The sequence below is a fragment of the Magnolia sinica genome, chromosome 17, assembly GCF_029962835.1.
Source record: "Magnolia sinica isolate HGM2019 chromosome 17, MsV1, whole genome shotgun sequence".
NCBI lineage: Eukaryota > Viridiplantae > Streptophyta > Magnoliopsida > Magnoliales > Magnoliaceae > Magnolia > Magnolia sinica.
The window spans coordinates 64951850-64976796 of NC_080589.1; the positions used below are offsets into that span (position 1 = coordinate 64951850).

General features: G+C 39.4%; 1 protein-coding gene across 1 annotated transcript in view; it reads right to left on the minus strand.

Annotated features, from left to right (window-relative positions):
- Window positions 1–730: 730 nt before the first annotated feature.
- Window positions 731–24947, minus strand: part of LOC131230411 (syntaxin-71) — a 29200-nt gene continuing 4983 nt past the window's right edge. The window contains exons 3-9 of the mRNA XM_058226322.1: window positions 20419–20584; window positions 20221–20309; window positions 16835–16903; window positions 16721–16765; window positions 16505–16567; window positions 16310–16386; window positions 731–967 (exon numbers count right to left, since the gene is read on the minus strand). Of these exons, the coding sequence (XP_058082305.1) occupies window positions 952–967; window positions 16310–16386; window positions 16505–16567; window positions 16721–16765; window positions 16835–16903; window positions 20221–20309; window positions 20419–20584 (525 nt within the window). The 3' untranslated portion in view covers window positions 731–951. The remainder of the gene's footprint in view (window positions 968–16309; window positions 16387–16504; window positions 16568–16720; window positions 16766–16834; window positions 16904–20220; window positions 20310–20418; window positions 20585–24947) is intronic.

Below are 24947 nucleotides of genomic sequence, written 5' to 3' on the forward strand. Positions count from 1 at the left end.
AGTTAGCATGATTTTGAGGCATACTGCTTTCATCACCGGATGGTCCCACTGGATGTGGAAAGTTTGGATGCCATACAAACACCATGTTGGGTCCCAGGCAAACTAGTTGCAGGCATGTGAGATGTTCTCCAAAAGGAGTAACTACAGATGAATATGCAATAGGTCCTCAGAATCCTCTTGGGCCGAGGTTTGCTGCAACACATCCTGATGTATTGCAATATGATATGTCAGGACTAAGCTTTTGAATCTGAGTCATCTTCCAATGATCCAAACCATCTATGCAACGAGTCTCACTTTGTATGGTGGAAATCCAACGAATAAAAGCTCTCATTTGGATTATTTCAACCATTTGATAATTTGGCTATTTTGCTTTGAACATGAAAGGTTCCATTTAACTTCGATACGATCGAAGGGTTTAAATATACAATCCGTTTTTGTTTTTTTTACTTCCTTTTTTTGGGGCTCTTCCCATCCAGGGGAGCCTGTTGAATAAACAGTCTGGGTCATTGAAAAAAAAAACAGCTACTACCGACATATCTTATTGCAATATGTAGGGATGTATTCCAGCAAACCTCATTGTAGAACTGCACCACAAAACTCGTGGAACACTACGATCAGTCAGCGAGTGTTTCTGTGTCTGATCAAGCACTCACACCCCACAATCCATAGGTGGGATAAAATGATAGAGGGACCAATACATGGAATGGAGGCCAGCCAAACAGGTGAAATAAAAACCAATGCACTCATGATCCTGCGTTACACCGAAATTCTGAAAGACAAGTAGTGTTACGGAGGGTATGAAAACAGAAACTGAAGTTCAGGAAAAAAGATAAACGAAGAAAATCATTAAGGATACAGCCAACTATACATAACAAGTCCCGAAGCCATAGAACAAAATAACACGGGCAACATTAGCACCAAACAAACTGTTCATGTAATCCTCCAAGCATTTCACTTCTTCAAGACACTGCAGAAAGAAAAGAAAATAAAACAAGAAGCATGGCTCTCAGAACCAAGTCCATTTTCAAGGGTGATGCAACAGCATAAAACAGATTCACATCTGCAGGTAACAAAAGCGATTTCTAGGCTCCACTTGAAATAGAGAGCAAAGTGCCATTGATCTCTATTTAAAGGAAGGCACCTTTACAGCATACTACTAAAAACTCGAAAGTCAGCAGGGTCAACTCAACCTGATGAGATCTCAAGCCAATTCATCAGGAAACTCAATCCTGAGATGCAGTCCCAATTCAGGAACACTCGTTCAGTCAACCCAAATATTCAACACATCTCAGGAGTGTCGGTTGGTGTGAAGGCTCTTGATTCAAGAAAAGGAAGAGGGGCAAGTGGGAGTTGAACCCAGAACTAACAAGAGAAGGAAGAGACACCAGTGCGCCGCAGATCAAGTTGCTGCTTATTTTAGTATTTATGTTACTTATAGCATGTAAGAAGTTCCAATAATTATCACGAACTCGTCCAGTTTTAGTATTATGATTATTAATGAGTCGATTCGGGTTGAGTCTTTGAGTCAACCTGGCCCGGCTGAACATTGAGTCGAGTCGTTATTTTCAGAGTTTTCAACTATGCTTTACAGTGAAACTTGGGTTTTGTTTGGAACCCAATTGAGCAGAATGCTCGCCTAAACTGCATGTTGACGCAAAAAATAATAATAATAATTACTGGGCAATAAACAAGGACGGGCTGAAAAGAAAATGATGGTTTCGCTTTGATGAGGAGCTCTTTTAAATACAAACACAGCTGAGCATACTCTACTATGTCATGTCAAACATGCCACAGTCAGCTCAGCAGATTTTGATTTTACTATCAGTCCCACCAGACAAGCTGAAGAAATGATGCTCTGGAGGCTACTTCGATATTCATGGAAATTGTAGTGCTCACAATGATGCATTCAATATGAGAGATTCATGGAAATTGGCATGCCCCATTTGACATTACTATATTTTGTTGCAGTTGTGTGCCTAAGTTACTCCGAATTTTATTTTCTTTTTTGAAAGATGATAATTTCATTAAGAGGCCAAAGCCAAAATATACAAAAGAATGAAAGCAAAAAACAAAACAAAACCAAAAACCCAAAAAACTAACAGCCTACTTCCACACCAAAGGGAAATGGAAAGAGCTATCCGAAGCCAACACCCAATCCGAAACCAAAGATTTTGCCCTCCTAAAGACAATATTCGTTGTGGCACTTTTGTTCTTGAATGCCCGACTGTTTCTTTCTAACCATAAAGACCACAGAACCGCTAGACAGCTCAGCCTCCAGATTCTTTTCTCCGCTTTCCCCATTCCCCCTCCATGCCATGATAGAAGAAAAGCATTGGTAGACCCCAGAATCACCCAAAGAATTCGGAAAAGCTGGAAAAGAGAGACCCACACCTCCCTAGCAAAAGAGCAATGAAGGAAAATGTGGTTCACTGATTCCGCATCTTGCAAAGATAGAAGGCAGACATTCATAAGAACCATATTCCTCTTTCTCAGATTGTCGATAGTTAGCACCGTGTTTCTACCAACAAGCCAAATGAAAAACGCAACCTTCAACAGAGCGCCATATTGCCAAACGAAAGTTGTTGTAACTGTTGAAGCTGACCCTGCGATTTCCCCCTCTTCACATAAAAACAGATACAGAGATTTTACTGAGAATTTGCCCACTTTATCCCTTAACCATTTTAAAGAATCCATGCTTGAAGCAAATGGAAGAACCTTTACCAATCACTGTAAAAGCAAAATAAAATCTTGAGATTCTTCATCGTCCAAAGTCCTTCCATAAAGGGGAGCCCAAATAACATCATCACTCCTCCAAGAGAAACATCTATTAACCTTCATATTTGCTTTCGGGGCTAAAACCACTAACCTTGGAAAGGAAATCCTCAAGCTGTCGATGCCTAACCACTCATCCTCCCATAACCAAATATTTTCCCCATTCCCCAACTCGAAACCTATCCCTTCCCAAACCTTGTGTTTCAAGGGCACCACCGACTTCCATAGATGCAAGGCACAATACAATGAATAAGACTCAGTCCACCATCCCAAATCATCTAGCCCATACTTCTTTTCTAAACAAACCCTCCATCTCGCTCCCCCCTCAACCCAGAATCTCCACACCCATTTCTGTAGCAATGCTAAGTTCATTTCCTCTAACCTCCTCAAACCTGCTCCCCCCTAGCTCCCACGGTTTACACACTTCTTCCCACTTCATCAAATGAAACTTGTAATTCTCTTCTGAGCCTTTCCACAAAAAATCCCTCCATCGCCATTCCAAGGAATTAAAGCCAACTTTGGACACTTGAAGAGTGACATGAAATAAACTGGAGGATTGGACATAGACGCTTGAATCAGAATCAGTCTTCCACCTCTTGATCACTTGATGACTTTGTCCCACATGTGTCTAGCCGGTTTGCCGATACATAACGGAAGGTGATACGAAGTCCGGAAAGACCCCTCCTTACAACCGAAAAAGGCTGCAAAAGAATGAATTTCGCCTGAAGAAAGCCCCGCTCCTTGAATCTCGCTTTTGAAAATATTAACCTTCAAACTGGAAACTGCCTCGAAACTGACAATAATCGACCGAAGATTTTGTACTTTGAAAACATCTACCTTACAAAACAAAAGAGTATCATCCACATACTGAAGGTGCGAAATCTGAAAATTTGATTTGTCCACTCGAAAGCCTTCTTCTAGGCCTAGCTCTTCACCTCTCTTTAGCATTTTTCTAACAACCTCCTTAATTGAAACAAAAAGTTTAGGAGATAAGGGATCTCATTGGTGAAGACCTCTAGATGCTGAGAAGTAACCATTAGGCGAACCATTAACCAAAATCGAAAATTTAGCCAACCTAATGCACATTTGGATCCAAGCTCACCATTTAACCCCACGGCCTAGTCTCCCCAACATATATCGAGGAAAGACTAATCGACGTGGTCATAAGCTTTTTGGATATCAAGTTTACAAACTATTCCTTGATCCCCGCTTTTGAAACAAGAATATATACATCGTTAGCTAGCAAAGAACCGTCTACTATCTATCTTCCATCCACAAAAGCTCCTTGGGACGCTGAAACTACCTCCCCCAATACCAACCGAAATCTAGAAGCCAACAACTTTGCCAATATCTTATATGGACCGCCAAGCAAACTGATAGGTTGAAAATCTTTTAGGCTTTCTGCACCTTCCTTTTTGGGAATCAAAGCTATAAATATGCCCCTAATTCTATTGCAATAAAACCTTTATCAAAAAACTCATTCATTAAACGAAGCACATCTCCCCCAACCAACCCCCAAATTTGTTGAAAGAACGCCAATGGAAAACCATCTGGGCCCATGGCTTTATCGTTGCCCAACTCTGTCACGGTCTTCTTTACTTTCTTCCTCTGTACAAGGAACCTCCAGAGAATTTGCCTTATCAGTCGAGATATGATAAAAAACTAAATCATCAAGCGGAGGATGATGCCAAGCATCTTTAGACAGAAGCTCCTTGTAAAAGTCCACTATAGCACCACAAATTTTATCCTTCCCCTCTAACCTCACTCTATCTTCCGCTATGAACTTGATCTTGTTTGTGCGTGCTCTAGCACTAGCAATAGCATGGAAAAACTATGTATTTTTATCCCCTCCTTTAAGCCATAGGGCCCTCGAATTGTGCCTCCATTTTATCTCTTATTCCTGGAGCCCCGCACTATATTCTACAACCACGATGACGTTTCCCCTCGAATTGTGCCTCCATTTTATCTCTTATTCCTGGAGCCCCGCACTATATTCTACAACCACGATGACGTTTCCTCTTCCCGCCCCTACAAAGCCACTTTTTTCCATTCACATATCTTTTTCTTCAACAATTTAAAATTATGGAAAAGGGAGAAGCCTCTCTCTGAATTTTGAACCAATATAGAAAATGAATATACAATCGGTCTTCTTTCCCTTAACAACCACAGCACCCATTACTTCAGATTTTGAAGAACTAAGAACCAACCTCGTATAAACACCCGCCAAGCTTAATACTCATGATCTACCTGACTGACATGAGATCCTTTTTATCTCAAACATATTATCCACACTAGGCGGGGTAAGCCATGTGCAACGCATGGAGAGAGGGAGGAAGAGAGAAAGGAGAGACCTAGGAAGCGAAAGGGCGTGGCTACACTACACATTAAACAGTTGGCAACCCATCACCACTTTTTCCAGTTTTGTGGCCCATTCAAGTTTTATATATGCCTCCTTTTCCGGCTGACATCCTAACATGAGGTGACATAATAATTATATGAAGTGAATTTCATAAAGTTATCATTGTGGGCCCCACAAAGCCCTAGTTGAATGACTCCCTAGTGATACCATCAGGACGCTGCACACAAAAAAGAGGAGAGCCAGCTACAGCATTAGCTTCTTGCTGTTGAAGGCTTTTGCAGGTGAAATCTGAACCATTCAACCGACAACAGCCACAGTTTTTATTTTCCAAATACCCCTTACCTTCATTTGAAATGTCTTCCCATGTCCTTTCAAAATCCGAAGTCTCCCCCTATGAAAACTAACTGTGGGGGCAAAGATGTCCAAAACCTGCTTGCGTTATATATAGCATAGATAGATTATTTACCACACTTAGCAGCTAAACGATCTCTGACAAGCAAAGTAGCATCTTCTGTAGAAAATGGTGCAGCATTGTCTTGGAATCGGAACCCAATGTTGCAGTCAGGGGGCATTAACCTCTAAACAAGCATGACAGATAAACATATTCTCAATCAGCTAATTCCTTATTGACCAAATTATTTGAAGCCTGTCATGGTCCAAAATTACAATTTTATAAAAGAAATGACTCCCAGAACCACCTAAAACACTATAAGTGGTCAAAACTGGGAGTTTTCTACTCAAATAACACCTCATGAATGTGACTAGGGAATAGCCTCCAACTATAACACACTAGCTCCCAAAGATTGACTAATGTTAAGCAAAGTAGGACCAAAGAGGATGGAATTTTTCAACTCATAAAGGTGAACTTGAATGGTGCACTTCTTTTTTTCTTTTCTTTTCTTTTCTTTTCTTTTCTTTTCCTTTTTTGAAAGATGTGAACTTGAATGGTAGCCCACAACTCATAAAACATGAAAATTTTGAGAGTTCAAGGATGAGATTTTTGAAATGGCTGATATGGTCTTCATCAATCTCAGGCTTTAAATGTATTGGGTTGAGCTCATCAGGAAGCTCAAATCTAGCTAGGGCTGAGGAACAATGGCATTCGTAAACATAAATTCTCGTTTCAAGCTAGAAATGTATGTGGTCTCTTTTCCCTCATTTAAGCCGTTATGAATCTGTAAATGGATATGGATGGCCCAGCTAGGCTCACTTAGACTTGTTTCTATATTCTTTTGTTTATCATGGTTTAGGAAATGATGGGGATTTTTTGCTTTGTTTATTAAAGGGCACTTTTGTCATTATTAGAAAATTCGTTATATAAAGAGAGAGTGGAGTAATTATCATAGAGAGAGAGGGTAGGGGCATCAACCCTAATTTTGGGTCCCCTCTCTTCTCCCATCCTTCTCTTCTTTTCTCTCTTTTTTCTATACTTTTACACGATATCAGAGGATACTTGATTCTTATTTAACCTTCTATCCCTCCCATTCTTTACTTTTTTCCCTCTTGTACTGAAAATCTTTTAAGAAACCTAGGATTTCTTTTCTTCTTTTTCTTTTCTTGTGTTGGGCCTTTTATGATGGTCCATGCCTGAGTAGGTGAAAAAAGCCCACGGGATCTCACCTCCCATGTGGTTATTAGAAGCGTGTGAGCCAGTTGCCCTTGCTAGATGCCATGTTCGTGATCACCTTCATCTGTATCTGATTGAAAAGTGTGGACTTGTGGACTGATTTATCTCTCCAAGTATGGTGTGCACATTGTGTGAAGCGTACAAGTGGAATGTTCGTCAATATTGCTAGGTCAGCCTGTATTTGTGCAATAATAGTGGTTATTCTCTTTTTCACTTGTTATGATGGAGATGAAAAGTGATCCAAAATCTAAATTCATAAATCCATCTGATTTTTTAGGGGTCCAGATCAATATATGCCATAACAGTAATGGTCGCCATAACGGCCACCACTGTTACCGTTATGTTACAAGCCATTATGGTCTTTTTCTTTCTTTTTCTTAAATTAAAAAAAAAAAATCAAAAAATAAATAAATAAAAGAAACTGTTTCAAACTGTTATGGACCATTATGGGCCCGTTACAGGCCATTTTTCTGTAACGGCCGTTTCGGCCCCGTAATGTGCATCAGTTACAACTACTAACATTATGTAACCATTTTGGCATACCATGGTCCAGGTAACCCATATTAAATTAAATGTGATAAACTATCTCTAGTGGTCTAAATCCATCCAGGTGTTTCTAGCAGCTAAGGGAAAATTCTATACTTGAGCATGGAGAAACATAACAAGAGTTCTAGTACTTATAATCAATGGACCCAAGAGAATGCCCAAATTATGACATGGTTATGGAATAGTATGGAACCATCCATAAGCACGAATGTAATGTTTCTGGACATGGCAAAGGAAGTGTGGGATGCATTGCGAGAGATGTATTCATCCAATAAAAACAGCTCCTATACGTAACAATTATAAAAAGAAATATTTAATCTTCCACAAGGCGATAATTTTTTAGGTGAATACTACTCCAAAATGTAGGAGTCGTCGAATGTGTATCAGCCTCTTACTACTAATTTGGAGAAGCCGCATCAGCAACATGAAGAGTTTTGTATACCCAAGTTCTTATCAAAGTCTAAACATGAGTATGAATTGGTTCGTGCACAAATTTTGAATGGCAAGCATGTGCCATCTCTGGACAAGATATATGCTCGCCTCCAGTATGTATCTCTAGACTCTATGAGTGAAGACAATGATAGTTCGGCTTTAGCATCTTGTACTGGTCGAGGGCAAGATGGTGGCCATGGTAGCAAAGATAATCAAGGTGGTGTGGAAAGATTGGAGGTCATGATTGAGGTTATAAACCTAGAAAGTGCATAAATTGTGGGCTATCCAATCACTCTGTTGAAAAAATGTTGGAATCTCCATGGAGGGTAATCAGGCATCTTACATTGAAGAGAGTAGTGAGCCTCATCCAGCTAGTTTTATGTCGACAGCTCCACAGCTACATATGACTGGCAGAACAGTTACACTAACTCGAGAGTACTTCGAGTTGCTGAAAAATCTGCAGGATCCGCATGCTCCTACCACTTTTACAGTTGCTACCACCCCTATAGCTACATTTGTGACCTCAGGTATGACCTATTTAGGATCCAAGTCCCCTGCTCTATGGGTCGTTTCTGGAGCATCTAACCATATAGCAAGTGAGTCTAGTGTGTTTTTCTCCATTGATATATCATTAATCGGTTCAACTGTCACTCTGGCAGATGGTACCTAATCCAAAGTATGTAGAATGGGTATTGTTCATACAAGTCCTTCCCTTCTATAACTGGTTCAACTGTCACTCTAGCAGATGGTACCTAATCCAAAGTATGTGGAATGGATATTGTTCATACAAGTCCTTCCCTTCTATTATATTTTGTCCTTGTTTATTTCAAAATTTCCTTCAAGTCCTTTGTTTGTCAGCAAACTTACCAAATCTATTAACTACTTTGTCACTTTCTATCCTTCCAATTGTGTTTTCCAGGATCTAAAGACAAAAAAGAATATTGGTGTTGGACATGAACATGACGGATCGTACAATCTTAATCATGAAGTTGTTGAGGCAGCAATACAGAAAAGCGCATTCCCTTATTAGTAACATTGTCGTCTCGTTTATCCATCCTTGAAGATTCTTAAGGGTGGCATTCCTTCTTTGTCATTTGTATCATGTCTAGAGTGTGATGTGTGTGACTTGAGCAAACATCATCGTACTACTTCTCTACCACATGTGGAAAAGCATAGTTTAGTTCATTCAAATGTTTAGGGACCAGTTAAAATATCCAGTAAATTATATAAGTATTTTGTTACACTTGTTGATGATTTCTCAAGAATGATGTGAATTTATTTAATGAAAGACATCCAAATTATTCTATATTTTTAAGACTTTTTACTTGGAAGTACAGAATTAATTTAATTCAAACGTGTTTGTGCTTTTTTTCTAATAATGTCAAGGAATATGTGCCACAAGCTTTTAGTTAGTATTTTTCTGAAACAGGTATCCTACATTAAACATCAAGTGCACAAACCTCACAACAAAACGGCGTTGCGAAATGGAAAAATCATCACGTACTTGAGGTAACTCTTACTCTATTAATTCACATGAATGTTCTTAAAAGTTTTTAGAGTGATGGGTCAACAGAATGCCATCATCAATTTTAATGAGTCAACCACCTCATCGAATGTTACTTCTAGATACTCCATCGTTTTCTTTGCCTCCCAAAGTCTTTTGATGTGTATGTTTATTCATCAGTTGGAGTTTATTCATGATAAAGTAAATCCTCGAGCAGTTAAATGTACTTTTCTTTGATATTCCTGGACATAAAGTGGTTCTCATTTTTATAATCTTACAATATATATGTGCAGATGTTACTTTTTTCAAGTCTGCTCCATTTTTCTCTAAGGCAGTAAATTTCATGATGTAGAAATTGTGCATGTACGTATTGCGGTTGGAGACATCATCCAACCTCCTCCCTCTATTGACTCTTCCATTCGCATTGCGTCTCAGCTGAAGGTTTACTCACAATAAAAACGAGAAATAGTGTAGCCGGTCATGACGTGCCATCCACCATATCTTCTTCCAAGCCTTATGATCATGTGAGTTCTCCATATAGATTTGATATTCCTATTGCCTTGAGAAACGTTCAACAAGCATGTACCAATCATCTTATCTCTAAACATGTTTCTTTTAATTACTTATCTCCAAATTTCCATAAGTTTGCCATATCATTGTCTTCTCATTCTATTCCCAAGTCATATCAAGAGCTATTGTTACGTAAGGCGTGGAAGAAGGCAATGAAAGAGGAAAGGGCCAAGTCATATCAAGAGGCATTGTTACGTAAGGGGTGGAAGAAGGCAATGGAAGAGGAAATGACTGCCCCTTATCATAATAACACTTGCGAAGTAAATAATTACCTACCAGTAAACATGTTGTTGGTTGTAGATGACTCTACACAATTAAGCTTCATCCTGACAACATGGTTGAACACATAAAGGATCACTTAGTTGGTAGGGGATATAATCAGACCCTTGGTGATGCTTACACTGAAACCTTCTCTCTTCTAGCTAAGTTGAACTCCATTCATGTTATATTGTCGTGGTAGTTAATCATGGCTGGCCCCTCTTTCAACTTGATGTCAGAATGCATTCATTCATGGTGATCTCACATAGGAAGTTTATATAGAGCAACCGCCTAGATTTGTTGCTCAAGCTCAAGGGGAGTCTAACAAAGTACGTGAACTGTGTAAGGCAATTCATGGGTTAAAGCTATCTCCACATGCATGGTTTTACAAATTCAACAAAGTCGTGTTGAACTATGGCTTTGTTCGAAGCCATGCTGGTCATTTTGTTGGTACGAAAAGGTATCTCAAGCCTTATTGTGCTAGTAGCATATGTGAATGATATTATTGGTACAAGAAGTGACAATAGGGGGATTGAGGAGCTAGAGTACCTTGAACAACATTTCCTTACGAAAGATCTAGGTCGTCTTCGATACTTTCTTGGTATGAAAGTAGCCAAATGCAAAGATGGGATTAATCAATCTCAATAGAAATATGTTCTGGATTTGCTTTTGGAGACCGATCTTCTTTATAATAAGTCGATACACCAATGGATCCTAATCACAAACTAGTAAGTCATCAAGGAGACGGAGTGGACGACCAAGGGATAGAGGTGTACACGAGTCGAGTTAGCTTGTTAGCTCGCTTAGATCAACTCGGAAAAGCTCGACTTGACTCAGATCGAAACTGTGTTCGAGCTAAGTCGAGCCAGTTTTATTGAGCTCGAAACTTTTTGAGTCGAGTCCGAGCTGGACCTAACTGGACTCGGTTCTGCTTGAATCGATTTTTGAGTAAGTATATATAAAAAATCGGATGCCCAAAATAGGTATTTTAAAATTTATTTTTAAAAATATAAAAAAAAAAACAACCAGCACCCTCTCATCTCGGTCATTCGCCCAACCCTAAAAACCCTAACCCCAGCTCAAACTCGACTCTCTTCAGCACCCGAACGGCAACCGACGACCAGTACCACTCTCCTCTCCTCTATTTCTCGTCATTCTCCAGCGCCCGACAATGATGTTGCTCACCAAGTGTTTGATGAAATGACTCAACGAAATATGGTTGGTGGCAAGGAAGGTATGTATATGAAATAAATACCCTTTTTTCTTGATTTTTATGTTGCTTAGAAGGTGTTTGATGAAATACTTGTAAAACAACTGATGTTGTTGTTGTTTTACATACAGTGAGATTTTGAAGGTGCAGTCCATGTGTTTGTGAAAATGCTGCACAGGCGAACTTGGCTCGATCTTAGCTTGAACTCGACTCGAACTGGCCCGAGCTGCTGACCGAACCGAGCCGAGCTGGCTAGTCAGGCTTGAGGACCAAGCCGAGCCGAGTTTGAGCCGGGGTCAGCAAGTGGCTGAGCTGAGTCAAGCGGTGCCCAATTCAACTCGTGTACACCTCTACCTAGGGAGGTATAGAAAATTGGTTGGAAAACTTATCTACTTAACTATCACTCAATCAGACATCTTATGTTGCGAGCGTGGTAAGTCAATTTATGAGCTCTCCGACAATACCTCACATGGATGTAGTTATTCAGATTTTCTGATACCTTAAAGGAGCACCAAGTCAGAGAATTTTGTATAAATAGAACAATTATCTTAAGGTCATAGGATGTAGATTGGGCATGTTCTTTAGCACAAAGACAATCTGCTTCTAGGTATTACACGTGTGGGAGGAAATCTAGTCATATTGAAGGGTGAGAAGTAGAGTGCGGCAGCCCAATCAATAGCGCATACCACCTGTGTGTTAATGTGGATCAAGAAACTACTGTAGGAAATGGAGTTTACAGTGATTCTACCTATGTAGTTATTTTGTGATAATCAGGCTGCATCCCACAACTAGAATAATCTAGCATATCATGAAAGAAGTAAACACATCGAAGTCGATTACCACTTCATAAATGGTCTCCAATGGTGAAATCTCTACACAATATGTCTGATCCAGGGATTAACTTGCTAATGTGTTCACCGAGGCTCTGTCACAAACATGTTACACGCATATACTCCGTGCTTAGCATCAACTACATCTATTGTCTAGCTTGAGGGGGAGTGTTAACGGATGGATGTGGTTTGTACCACTATATGACCCACCTAGGCTCACTTAGACTTGTTTCCATGTTTGCTCTTTTGTTTATAGTGGTTTAGGACATGATGGAGATTTTTTTTATTTTGTTATTAAGGGCACTTTTATCATTATTAGAGAATTCATTATATAAAGAAGGAGAGTGGGGGTGTCAACCCTGATTTTGGGTCCCCTCTCTTCTCCCAACCTTCTCCTCTTCTCTCTTTCTCTATTCTTATAAAGAATCTAAAGATATCTTGTAACATGGTATTCAACAAAATAGTTCAAAGAATGTGTTTGGAAATGAGGTTTATATTGTTTACCCATGAAGGTTATAAATTGGATGTAATTACACTTCTGGGCAAGATTGGGTGAAATCTATTGAACATGTGAAGGGGGGGTAAGGAAAGTGTTTGCCTAGCCATATGTAGGTTTCTTAGTGCAAATGCCTTCCATTCAATCCTGTTGAAAGTTCCTTTTTCCTCCGATAATTGAAACAATGTCATGGACCAAACAATTGCAAGAGGTTATTCTAGGAACAACCAAATTAGCTCTTCTCATGCATATAGAGATGCTCGCACATAGTAGCAACGTGTAGAGAATTCTAGAGACACTAGAATCAACTAGGGAGACTAGTGTAGAATCATCTAGAAAAGTTCTAGAGAGTTTTTAACCATTGGAAGAATGTCGAATGGCTTCCTGCTAACCACTAATACAAGTAGCTAGAAACTTCCAAGGACTGTAAGGTGGGCCCCTGAAGCGGACACCAGGCCATTCAAAGTATATCAACGTAGGAGGCGTGCGTTACCCGTGTCAATGTGGTTAGATGACAGGTGCGGGTCGGGTCTCTAGAGGTTGAAGACCTTACACATGTGTAAGTTGCTTAAAGGAGACATTTGGACCGTTGGATCGCGGGGATGGTGTGATCGAACGGTTGGATCGTCACGGCCCACCTTCATTACGCCACCTTCACGGCGCTATCATCGGGGCCCATCGGGCATCTTTAATTTAAATTTAGTTTATGAACATTTGATTTATTTAAGTTTTGAGACAGTTTGCGCACAATATTTGTGCGAATTTCTTTTCTTTTCTTTTTAAGACTTTTTTTAGTAGGGGTATTTTGATAATTTCATGTAATTATGAATTTATAAGGGTTGCCCTAAACCTAAAATATGTTATGTTATATTTATGAAAAAAAAAAAAAAGCCTTTTTGCTTCTAACGATTTCGGCTTCGACTTCCAATAATTGGAAGAGGGCGTGAGGCCTAGGGAAGTAATTTCTCATCCTCTACTTCTTTCTCCTTCTTTCTTTTCTCAAGGTACTTTTTTCTTTAATCTCATTCTCTTCCTTTTCTCCTAAAATCTTTAGATCTAGAAGCCGATCTTATTTCTTTTTTTATCTAAATCATTAGATCTTAAAGATTTTCATCCCCACATTAACCTAATTTGACATTCTTCAAAACCCATCACCCAAAGCCTAAATTTGAAGACACACCAATTCTTTTTTCTGAATTTTTCAGATTTCCCAATCCAGAAAATTCCTATTTTCTAAATTAGAAAATCCGCTTAGATCGTTAGACAGACCTATTGCAAGACGAAAGTTCTAACTTTCGCCGGATCCAACTAAATTCAGATTTTAAGATTCAATACTTCATGTTTGTGATGGATGGCCATAATCAATGTTATATTAACCTTATTTCTTTCTTGTGTTTATGATGTATAATGCTGATATTTCATTTGTTTTTAAAGATTGCATAAATCTACCCCTTTCAAATACCATGCTCATTTAAGGTTGGATTAGGCCGGCCTACATCAGCCCCTCATTTGGGAGACACCATAGAAAGTGTGAGCTTTGGAGGTTTTGAGTAATAGAAGCCTTCTTAACTTCCATTCTCTACCGCATGCCTTGTCTTCTAAGTAGCTTGGCTACACTTGGGTGGTGGTAAACTGACTCTTTCAAGAAAGTGGTGTGTACGAGTGTCGCATAGTCTATGCTTGGGAAGCATTCAAAGTTCAAACTGTGATAAATGGTATCAAAGCATTTTTAAGAAGGGGTTCTTGATGCTTGTGGGGTAAGAAAAACACCATGCCTTCAAAGGTGATTAACAAAGAGCAAGAATGTAAGAAAAAGGGTGGTTTATGCACGGTCTAGGAGGGAGAAATCCCGCGATGTGGTAGAAGCAATGGAGGGGCAACTCATACAGTTGGAGATTACCATGGCTCATCGAAGGTTGAATTGGGTTGATGAGCAACAAAGTAGGGACCCTCAATGGCTGACTTGAGGAACTCAAGGGGGAGATTATGGGTTTCCTAAACAAGCTAGCTAAATCTTCTTATGGGCAAAGGTGCTGGAAACCCTCACCATGTTGCAGGATCAAGTTGAAGAAATGAGGGGTGATTGAGACTTAAGAAAAAGTGGCATGGCCACAGTTGTATGGCCATAGAGGAACCATCCCAAGGTACAGATGTCGAAGCCTAGGACCTTCAACGGATCAAGAGAAAATAGGGAGCTGGACAATTTCTTTGTGGTAGCTAGAGCAAGCTTTAAGGTCGTCTCAATGGAGGACAAAAAGCGAACGTGCAGACTGCGGTGATATACTTCACTGACACAACAACTCCATAGTGGTGGAGGCATTATGAATACATGGAGTGAGGTACATGTACCAGCAACACTTGAGAGTACTTCAAGAGAGAGATCAAGCAAGTCTATCCCAAGAATGCCGAATACTTGGCATGACAGAACTTGACATAATTGAAACATATGAGTTCCATTCACGGTAGGTCAAGGAGTTCTCGACACTTGTGCTAGAGACCCTAATATGCCTAAGAAATTATTATTCGACATCATGGACAGGCTAGACCATTAGGTGCAGGTGGAAGTGGAACTGCAATGACAGGGTGTGCAAGATCCACTTTGAACATGGCAGATGCAGAACAACTATTGAGTTCATATTTGGTGATTTTCCAATCCAAGATTCCATGAGGATGGTCAAGGAAAATGTGGTGGAGAATGGGAGGAAGCCTCCAACCACAAGGAGGGGGCTTATAAGGATAGGAAGTAATGCAGGGGCATTTTGACACCGGGCTCGAGTGGGGTAGCCTATGGGATGCAGGGGTACACTCGGGGTGGGCGGCTCATGAGAGGTGGGTGGCTCCTGTGAGGCAGGCCCCACCTAGTGAGGCGGGTGGCTCATGTGAAGCGGAGCCCATGTGAAGTGGGGCCCACGAGGGGGGTTTGGCCAACATCCTAACCCATGGGATGTGGGGCCTAGGCTATGAGATAAAGGGATTGATTCACCATGCTCTATCAGTTTGAGCTTTTAGAGCAAGTGACTAATTGTCCTGCATCAAAGTGGTATCAAAGCGAGAGGTCTCGTGTTCGAGACTCCTCCCCAGGGGTGATTAATGCAGGGACATTTTCACACCAGGCCCGAGTGAGGTGACCTGTGGGATGCAGGAGCACACTTGAGGTGGGCGGCTCGTGTGACGCGGGTGGCTCGTGTGAAGTGGAGCCCACGAGGGGGTTCAATCAAGGTCTTAACCCATGGGATGTGAGGCTTGGGCTATGAGATAAAGGGATTGATTCGCCATGCTCTATCAGTTCAAGCTTTTAGAGCAAGTGGTTAATTGTGCATCAAGAAGGTTAGTAAAAGAAATAAAGGATATGTCCAAGCCACGAGAGATCAAAAGCTTCACTCACATTGGTGTGATCCACATGTGTGAAGTTTTACATTTTTATTTTTATTTTTATTTTTTTTGTAAGTGATAGGAACAATGGGAATTCTAAACCAAGTTCTTTGCTAGAAAGAAAGCAACCCAAGAAACTGCAGATGGGTCCACCTGAGAGAGGATCCCACTGGAAACTATTGAGGTCTTTTGGTCAATACCAAAAGCACCCTCGCAAAGGTGGCCCAATCCGTTTGCACTTCGATTTCTTTTTTCCCAAGATGCAAAGGGGGTTTAGCAGTCATCTTCTGTAATGCTTGATTTGGAAGCTAATAAGGGAGATGTGAAACTCACTTGTACAAGTAGGCAGCGATTCCCAGAATAACACATAGCAGAATGATATCAATACAGAAATTGCGGCTGGACCTCAGCTGAAGCAAAAGCAAACACAGACCTTTGTCAAATTTTGACCAGGAAAAAAAGAAACTGCAGCTCTTCTCAACTGAAACATGAATGGACCTAAAGATAAATTCAGGCTATATTGGTTACCTGGTTAACTGTCTCCTTAAGCCTCACGTTAGTATTTTTAAGGTCAGAAGTCGCCCTGTCCACCTGTAATGACATCATAGGAGTATAATTAATAAATGTATTTTTACCCTTTCTACAAGTTAGGCTCCCATAAGGAACAAAGACTGAAACAAACAAATTATTTAAAATTAAAATAAAATAAATAATTTTAAAAAAAAATTGAGAACTAAATCTCACCTTCGTGTCGATTTCATCCATCAAAGGAACTTGCCTGTCCATTTCCTACACAAAATTCAAGAATGATCAATACCTGTGTTTCACATCACATTTACAACATGCAAAATCACCAACCTCATTCATGTCATGCGCCATATTTTTCAGTGTATCCAATCCCTCTGCTATTACATCCAGACCTTGATCCTGCACAACAATCAAATCAGATATTATGAGTCCTACGCATATGGCACCTACTGTAGAAGGATTGTCCAAAACTGTGCATCATTGCATTTGTTAAAACCGATGTTGATTCTGCCCCTTTAGTAACATTTTTTCCTCAGTCCAGATTGGAATTATATAGATCATTTCTTCCTGAAGTTCAGAGGGATGCAAACAAGGTTGCACTTGCGAAAATGGGAGCAACCAGAGGGTCACTCATTGCTGGCTCCTTCCTGTCTCTGCGTTAATGTTTCTGTTTTGTGTTCCTTTTCTAATTCTTCACTCCTGAGTGCCTATCCCTTAACGTTTCTGTTTTTTTTTTTTCCTTTTTTTTTTTTGTGTGTGGGCTAGAAAATCCAATACACCGTGGGAGAAAGGGGAAGGTGCACCGTCACCCCCCACAGAATGTTGAACATATCCCAAACACCTCCCACCCAATCCACCATGGATTCCAATGACCGAGAATTGGGAACCTTAGCCGAAGGATTTTCACGCCTTACTATGAACTCAACTTTGTCCTCACCAACAAGAATCGAACTGGACTCTGGGACCGACAATGAGTTCTTCTGACGCACGCAACTTCTCACCAAGCAAAGATCAACCAATTTTTCAATATCTTCGTCAATGACGATAACTTCGCCGAGGTGGGATCCTAACGCCACCAGCACCTCCTCACTCCAAATCTCTGGTGGGAGGTCTAAGAGATGAAACTAGACATCCAATCTCCCAAACAACGACCATTCAGCCCACCTAGAAAAAGAAAAAACTGGACCATTCCGATAAAGCTAACCGGCAAAAAAAGATTTTATCAATGTTCTCCGATGGTGGGAAGGAAACTAAGAAAACAGAATCTTGAGTTGATGCAAGAGAAAATCCTCCTTCAAGCTACAATATTCAACAAACCAAGGTACTAACTCAAAGGCTGACGACCTAGTTCTCAACCGGACAACTAGACTCCATTTTAGGCCAAACCAAGCCTTCTCAATAATGTCAAGGTGGACGGAGACCTCTAAATCAGACACTGAGACTGAGTTTAATTCCAACCTATGGAAGATCACATTAGGGTTGGAGGAGCAAGCACTGGAATAAGGACCCTAGGACTCGACTCCTTGGAAGTCTCCCCCAAAAGTGCCCCCTTGAAAGACGTTGGACCCCCCTCCTGAACCACTACATCCATCGCCACCTTCATCAGGGTGGGTAAAAGGGTAGTGTTGGTCGGAACCCCAAAACCTCTATTACCCTTAACATCTCTACTCCCCTCCCCTCCCCTCCCGTTTCAACTTACCTAGCTTATAATGGGCTTCCTACACTTGAATCTCCCTCCCATTGAAGCTTTTCCCTTCCATACCTTTAATGGCCCTCTCTAGATCCTAGACACACTCCATTCTAGCAAAAGCAAAACCTCGTACAGAGGCCGAACCCTTAACCATAGGAATAATAACCTCTCGAACCTTCCCAAAATGCCCGAAAACCCTAAAGAAGTTAATATCCATCCATTCCTCTAAGAATCGGTCGACGAATAGAGTTAGGAGCTTGCTAAGGGGCTCCCATGTCTTGCTTTTTATGATTTCTAAAAGAAAACCCCTTTTTTCTACCTTTACCAGCTAGAATCCAGACATCTTTCTCCTCCTCCCGGTTGGGCACTATCAAAACCCGGACGATCGGCCAAGATTCCTTTGCCTTTGGAGAGAGGTTTTCTATACCTTCCCTCCTTGCTCCAGGAAGGTATATCGAACCTCCTTTCTATCACTTCTCTTATTAGGATGAAAGGATAGGAGGCCTCCATTGATGTCGTTGGAGAAATGAGGTCTCCTTCGAAGAGCAAATCTTCCATGGCTTCTGCAAGAGGGATCTCTCCGGCTATGATATCTGAAACCTCCCTGCCCCCGAATTCGAGAATTGTTTCTTGAAGGATCTTTGAAATCTTCTCGAAAATGGAACTGTGATCTCTCATCCCCCTAGGTTCGAATCAGAACGTATTCCATCTTTGCTTCCCAAATATCGCAAATGCAACTGCGATCTCTCGTCCCTGGAAACTCATGATCTCATTGAGATTTATTTTATCTCATGTTTCTCACCTGCCTTCATTCTCCAACGTCTTTCATGGTCTCCACAATTACAGCTTTCTTCAAGATTGTTTCAGAACAATCAAAATAGAAGGCTTATGACTAAAAATCTTTTCAAAAAAAATAATAATAGAACTATACAGTTTCATATAGCTAACAATAAAATTCATCGGTTAGTAATATCTGCAACGTAGTCAGATCATAGTTACCTGAAACACTTAGTCTATTCTTGATCTGTGATTTAGATATAGTGATCAAAATCGCAGTTTGAATCGTCAAAATTAGGTGGCGACAATCTAACTACACAGATCATGTTCAATCCTTAGTGTGCCGTGCATTCAGTGTTAAACAGAGAGTGGTATCATGCGAGTTGGTGGACATTGCTCCTGTGGCAATGCATATGGCAGCACGAGAATGGTGGTGACTCTTCAACATACACATGGCTTAGTTTTGCAGCAGTACAAATTGCGGACCCAAATGTCGATGGAGCAATGACCCAAAAACTACAGACAAGATAATAGTTGCCATCTGAATTTTCCATTGGAATTTCGACCTCTCACTTATTTACTTTTAACCATCCATTTGAAAGTCATCAACTGGATGGTTAGAATGGGTTGATCAGCCTGATTTTAGAGACATGCTCCATCCACAACGGGCCCCACAATTTGGATGGTTTATCCTTACATGAGAACCACATGAGGAACATGAATCACCATCATTTACAAAATGGTGGTGAACCATCACCAGAGTCTAGCTTATGGCAGCCCTTCAAAAAAAAAAAAAAAAGTCTTGCCTATGACATTGACAGCAGCCAAGGAGCATGCATTTAAAAATTAAAAAGAAAATTTTATTTTATTTTTTTAAAGTATACTCTAACCTATGACTGTCAATCACTGCTCCAAAGGGACTGCCAGTGAAATTACTATCAATTTATCGGGTACTATCTTCAGCACATAGAACAAAGACATAAAGGATCTAAAACCCATTTCAAAGGCAATTTCCCATTAATGATTTTGAACAAAAGATAATGTACATAACCCACCATAAAAGTGAGACCTATGAACCCATTTTTACAAGGATTTTTCTCTAAAAAATATCTAATATTTTCATGGGCAAAAGGGGAGATAAAAACTCAGAAGACATGAAAAGACGGGTCATAGTGTACCACCAGTCATAGGCAATCACCACCCACAAAAGTCGACATAAACAAGAAAGGAATCATGGTCCGCTACTTGCCTGTTTTATTTTTCTCATTTCATACTCCTGCCTAAATTGACTTGATTCTTCGCTTTGCTGAAAGAATTCATCATCGAATCTTCCATCGGCTGTAATTTGTGAGAAAATTTTAGCACAGAGGCATATTATTAAAAGAGGATGAAAATCCCTAAGCAAGAACATAGATTCAGTGGGAATGCAATTAGTCAGATAGACCACCTGAAGTCATGTCGAATTTGATTTGCGGGCCAGAGGCAGAAGCTGTCCAACCTCCACCTTGCTTGGATGCAGTTGCAGTCCCATCTGGTATTGCCTGAATCCTCTCTGGCAGTGCAAGAACCAAATCATTACGGGTAGCGAGTTCTTCTTTTGAAAGCCCTTTGACCTGTCATTAGTTTCAACCGTTATGACATGCAGACTGTGAACTTGCAGCTTGCATTAATAGCTTTCACAGCTTGCCTTGAGGATAAGTCCATGCTCATGACAAACCATATGCAATTGGAAACACAAAGAAAGATGTGGCATGATGCATTACTGTTACTATGTTAGTGGGAAAATGTGATACTATCCATCAAGGGAAGAATTTCACATTGATGTCCAATACTAATTATTTAGCTTCAGATCGTTTGCAGTGATGCAATCTATTAGGCCCCACGCTTTTTGAAATCAGTGAAGTGGGGCTCCCTCATTTATCTGATCAGTGAAACAGATATGGTCCACAACAACAGTTGCTAGGCACTTAAGTAACCTATTTAAAGAAAGATTAGTTAATAAACTCTCGCTTGTCACTTATTTTTCAGGGTATCTTTGGGTACTCAAACAACGTCAAAAAATGAATCAAAATGGTCCTGTTTGAAAGCCCTATAGAGCTAGCTTTCAAACAAGCCGAAGATGCCACAACTGATTTACGGAAGGGTTCCATAACTATGATGGCATTTAGAGATATTTTAGTTTATTGCAAGAGATGGGTAGGATTAGACTAAATGGATGGCTAGGATTATATAATCACTCTTTATATACATGTAAATATATTTTTTGAATAAGATATGGCCAAATGGTGAATGGAGAATGAAACAGTTTCTTTGATTTTCTTTTTCCCTTAATCCTGCAATGGGATTTATTTTGGGGTGAGGGGGTCCTATTATCCGTGGTTCAATTCAATCATAAGTACCAAATTTGATGTGACTTCAACCTGAAACTTTTTTGTTATTAACTTTTTGTTATTAACAACAAAAATTCCATTAAAAGAAACCTACAAGGAAAAGCAAAACAAAGGAAACTAGATCCACAAGGCAATGGATACAAAAGTTGTTAAATCGCATATGCGATCATGTGCGATTGCTATGCGCATATGCTACCGCATATTTGTTTTTTTTTTTTTTTTTGAAAAATTTATAAAAATAAAAAACATAGGAGAAAAAATGTGAAAAAACTATAAGAAATTAGGGGGAACTTTCTTGAGTAAATAGATATTTAATTTTACATATTTAAAATACATTTGAGAGAAATAAAATCAATTAAACAATGAATTGAGTATACATCAAGTCATTAACATTCAAGAATTAGGATTATTGTGTAAGTGAGGGAAATGTAGATTGTTTGTAGAATGAGAGTGCTTGAATCTTGAAAGTTGAATCTTCCTCGAGAGTGCTTGAAGCTTGAATCTTGATCTTCCAAGTTCCAAGAGAGGTAAACTTATCTTCTTAAATGAATAAATGATCTTCTTGCTTTAATCTTGCTTTAAGAGAAAAAAAAATTAAAAAAAATTAAAAATTAAAAAAAAAGAGAGAGAGAGAGAGTAAGAGAGTTTTGGAATGAGAATGTTGCAAATGGAGGAGGTTTGGATGTCTTTTTATTGGCAAAATGTCTTCTTCTTTTTTTTGCAAAAAGTAAATAAATAATAAAATAAAATAATTTGTGGATGCCAATATGCGATCACATATGTTGTATGCGATCACATACAGCGCATATGCGATCGCATATTCTCGCATTTTTGGCATATGCGATCGCATATGCCATCATGGCATATGCAAAATGCATGGGAGAATTCGCATATGTGAATATGCCGTCACATTTAAAAATACCCTATACAAAGAGAGGATCTATGAACTCCATCCAAAGCCAAGGAATCTGCAATACAATTCGATTCACAATTAATTTTGCTCTAAAACAATCTCTCCCTTTAACGAGAAAGCAATCTCGACTCACTAAAAATGAAAACAAGATCCATCAAGGCACTGGATATGAGTCTCCTCTATAAAGAGAGGGTCTATGGACTCCCATCTTAGCCAAGGAATCAGCAATACAATTCAATTCACAATTAATTAGCTTGAAATAATCTGCCTCAAACGAGAAAGCAATCTCAGCTCATTAAGAATGAAAGTGAGCTTCCACAAGGGAAAGCAAGCTCCAGAAGCCCAATCAACAGCATGATGCAAGTCTCCCTCAACAATAAGCACCCACCCAACCAATTAGCAGAAATCTCCACTCCATTTTAGTAGCCAACAGCTCTGCCCAATTTGATGACCCCACTTACACGGGACTGGAAAAAGTGAATTTCAGGGAACCATGTTTGTCCTTGAGAACACCCTATATCGCAGACAGTGGAGAATACCAACCAAGATATCAATACTTCTACCAACAAGGAGATGGAAGGTACCTCAAACTTCAAACCAGTGATTTCAACATCATAGTGTCGGCCCATACTATCGGTATCGCACAGTACTGATACGAAACTAAGCTGTAGTTGGAAAACTTCTCAGTATTGACCAATATATCGTGATATATCGCAATGTATAGACTATATCGATGCATTGCAATATTTTGAAAATATAGCTGTTATAAGTTCCTCAATATCATTGATATGTATCGTCGATATCACACTTGCATCAGTCCCCCTTCCCAAAAATTTGGAAATTCGTCAAAAATCCTGAAAAAAATATGGTTCTCTGAAATTTTTCAATGGAATTACATTGCTAGGAAGATTTAAACTAATCATTTTCATTTCTTGGGAGAGAAAGGGGATTTGCATACGGAAATCGAGATCAGAGTGTGTGGTACTAGAAACCCAATTGATGAGCTTTTGCTGATTTAAATTGTTCTCTTATTTAAATTGCTTGGAATCTATGGAATGAAGTTAGTAATTCATGATTTTCTGCGTTTTGCATGCTCAATCATGGATTCAAACTAGTGATTTCAATATCATAGTATCGGCCAATACTATGGGTAGCACGCAATACCTATACGAAACTAAGTTGTAGTTGGAAACTTCCCAAAATCGGTCTATATATCGACGATGTATCGATACATTGCAATATTTTGAAAATATCACTGTTATAAGACCCCAATATTGTTGATACGTATCGTACATAATGACGATAACGCACTTGCATCAGTCCTACCTAAAAATTTGGAAATTCACCAAAAATCCATTATTAAAATAAAATAAAATAAAAAAAACTGATTTTCTCTGAATTTTTTTGTTGGAATTACATTGCTAAGGGGATATAAACTAATCTCTTTCATTTCTTTGGAGAGAAAAGGAGATTTGGGTGCAAAATCAAGATCCGAGAGCATGTACCAGAAACCCAATCAGGTGAGCTTTTGCTAATTAAAATTGCTTGGAATCTCTGGAATTTTTTTTAGAGACGACAACAATTTTATTGAGAAGCAACAAAAGCGGACAAAAAATACATTCCCCAACAACAAAAATCAGAAAAGAAAACCACCCATGGCGGCCTTGACATGAGCCACCCAACTAGACACAAAACTTTTAACTTTACAAATGACCTCCTTTATACCCTTGCCCTCGTTTCTAAAGCATCACACATTATGGGCTCCCCACAAAGCCAAAAAGATAGCCAATCAACCACAAAGCCCAACGACTCCACCGTGCCATGCCCAAATGAACTAACTTATAGCCTTCCCAGATTTACGACTCCTCCATGATTTTACATGCTTAATCATGGATTTTGACCTCCGATTTTCGAAGTTGGAGAAAATGGAGAAATTTGGGAAAAATCCAAATTTTCCCTAATTTCACCCATTTCAATTGTAATTAGAGCGTGGAAAATTCATGTGGGAGTGATTGGAAGCTGATCTACGGATTGACTGAACTTTTTGGAATTTTTGGGAAAAAAATATATTTTATTAAAATATTGAAAAATGAATTAAAAATTTGCCCATAAGTAATTTATGCCTTACCTTTATGTATTTAAAGGTAAGGCAGAAATTACTTACGGGCAAACTTTTATTAACATCAGCTGCATTCATTTTTTATTTTCAAAAATATTTTTTAAAATATTATAAAAAATAATTTAAATATATGCATAGTATATTGTAGGACTAATTTGGCTTTTGAATGTATTGGTTGTGCTTTCATGTCTTCAATGATTCATAAATTATATGAACTGATTTTGAATGTAGTTGCATCACTTTTGTCAGATAGCTCATAGTTTAGTACCTTACACAAAAGAAACTTATTATGTGTACTTGTTTTTTGTGATCTTTTGAGTTCTATGTAATGATATCTTTTTTAACATCCTAAAGTTTCATTGAAAAATTCAACCAATTTCTCAATGTTTCTCAAAAACAACGATACATTACGGGATACATGTCCCACACGATGTTGATGGGCTTCGTACCCCAAGGGTGCAATACATGTGTCAAAACTGAAATTTTAATCACTGGTTCTGTACTTTAAGCACTGGTTCAAACCCGTAATGTCAGTTAGGTGTTAAAGGATATTT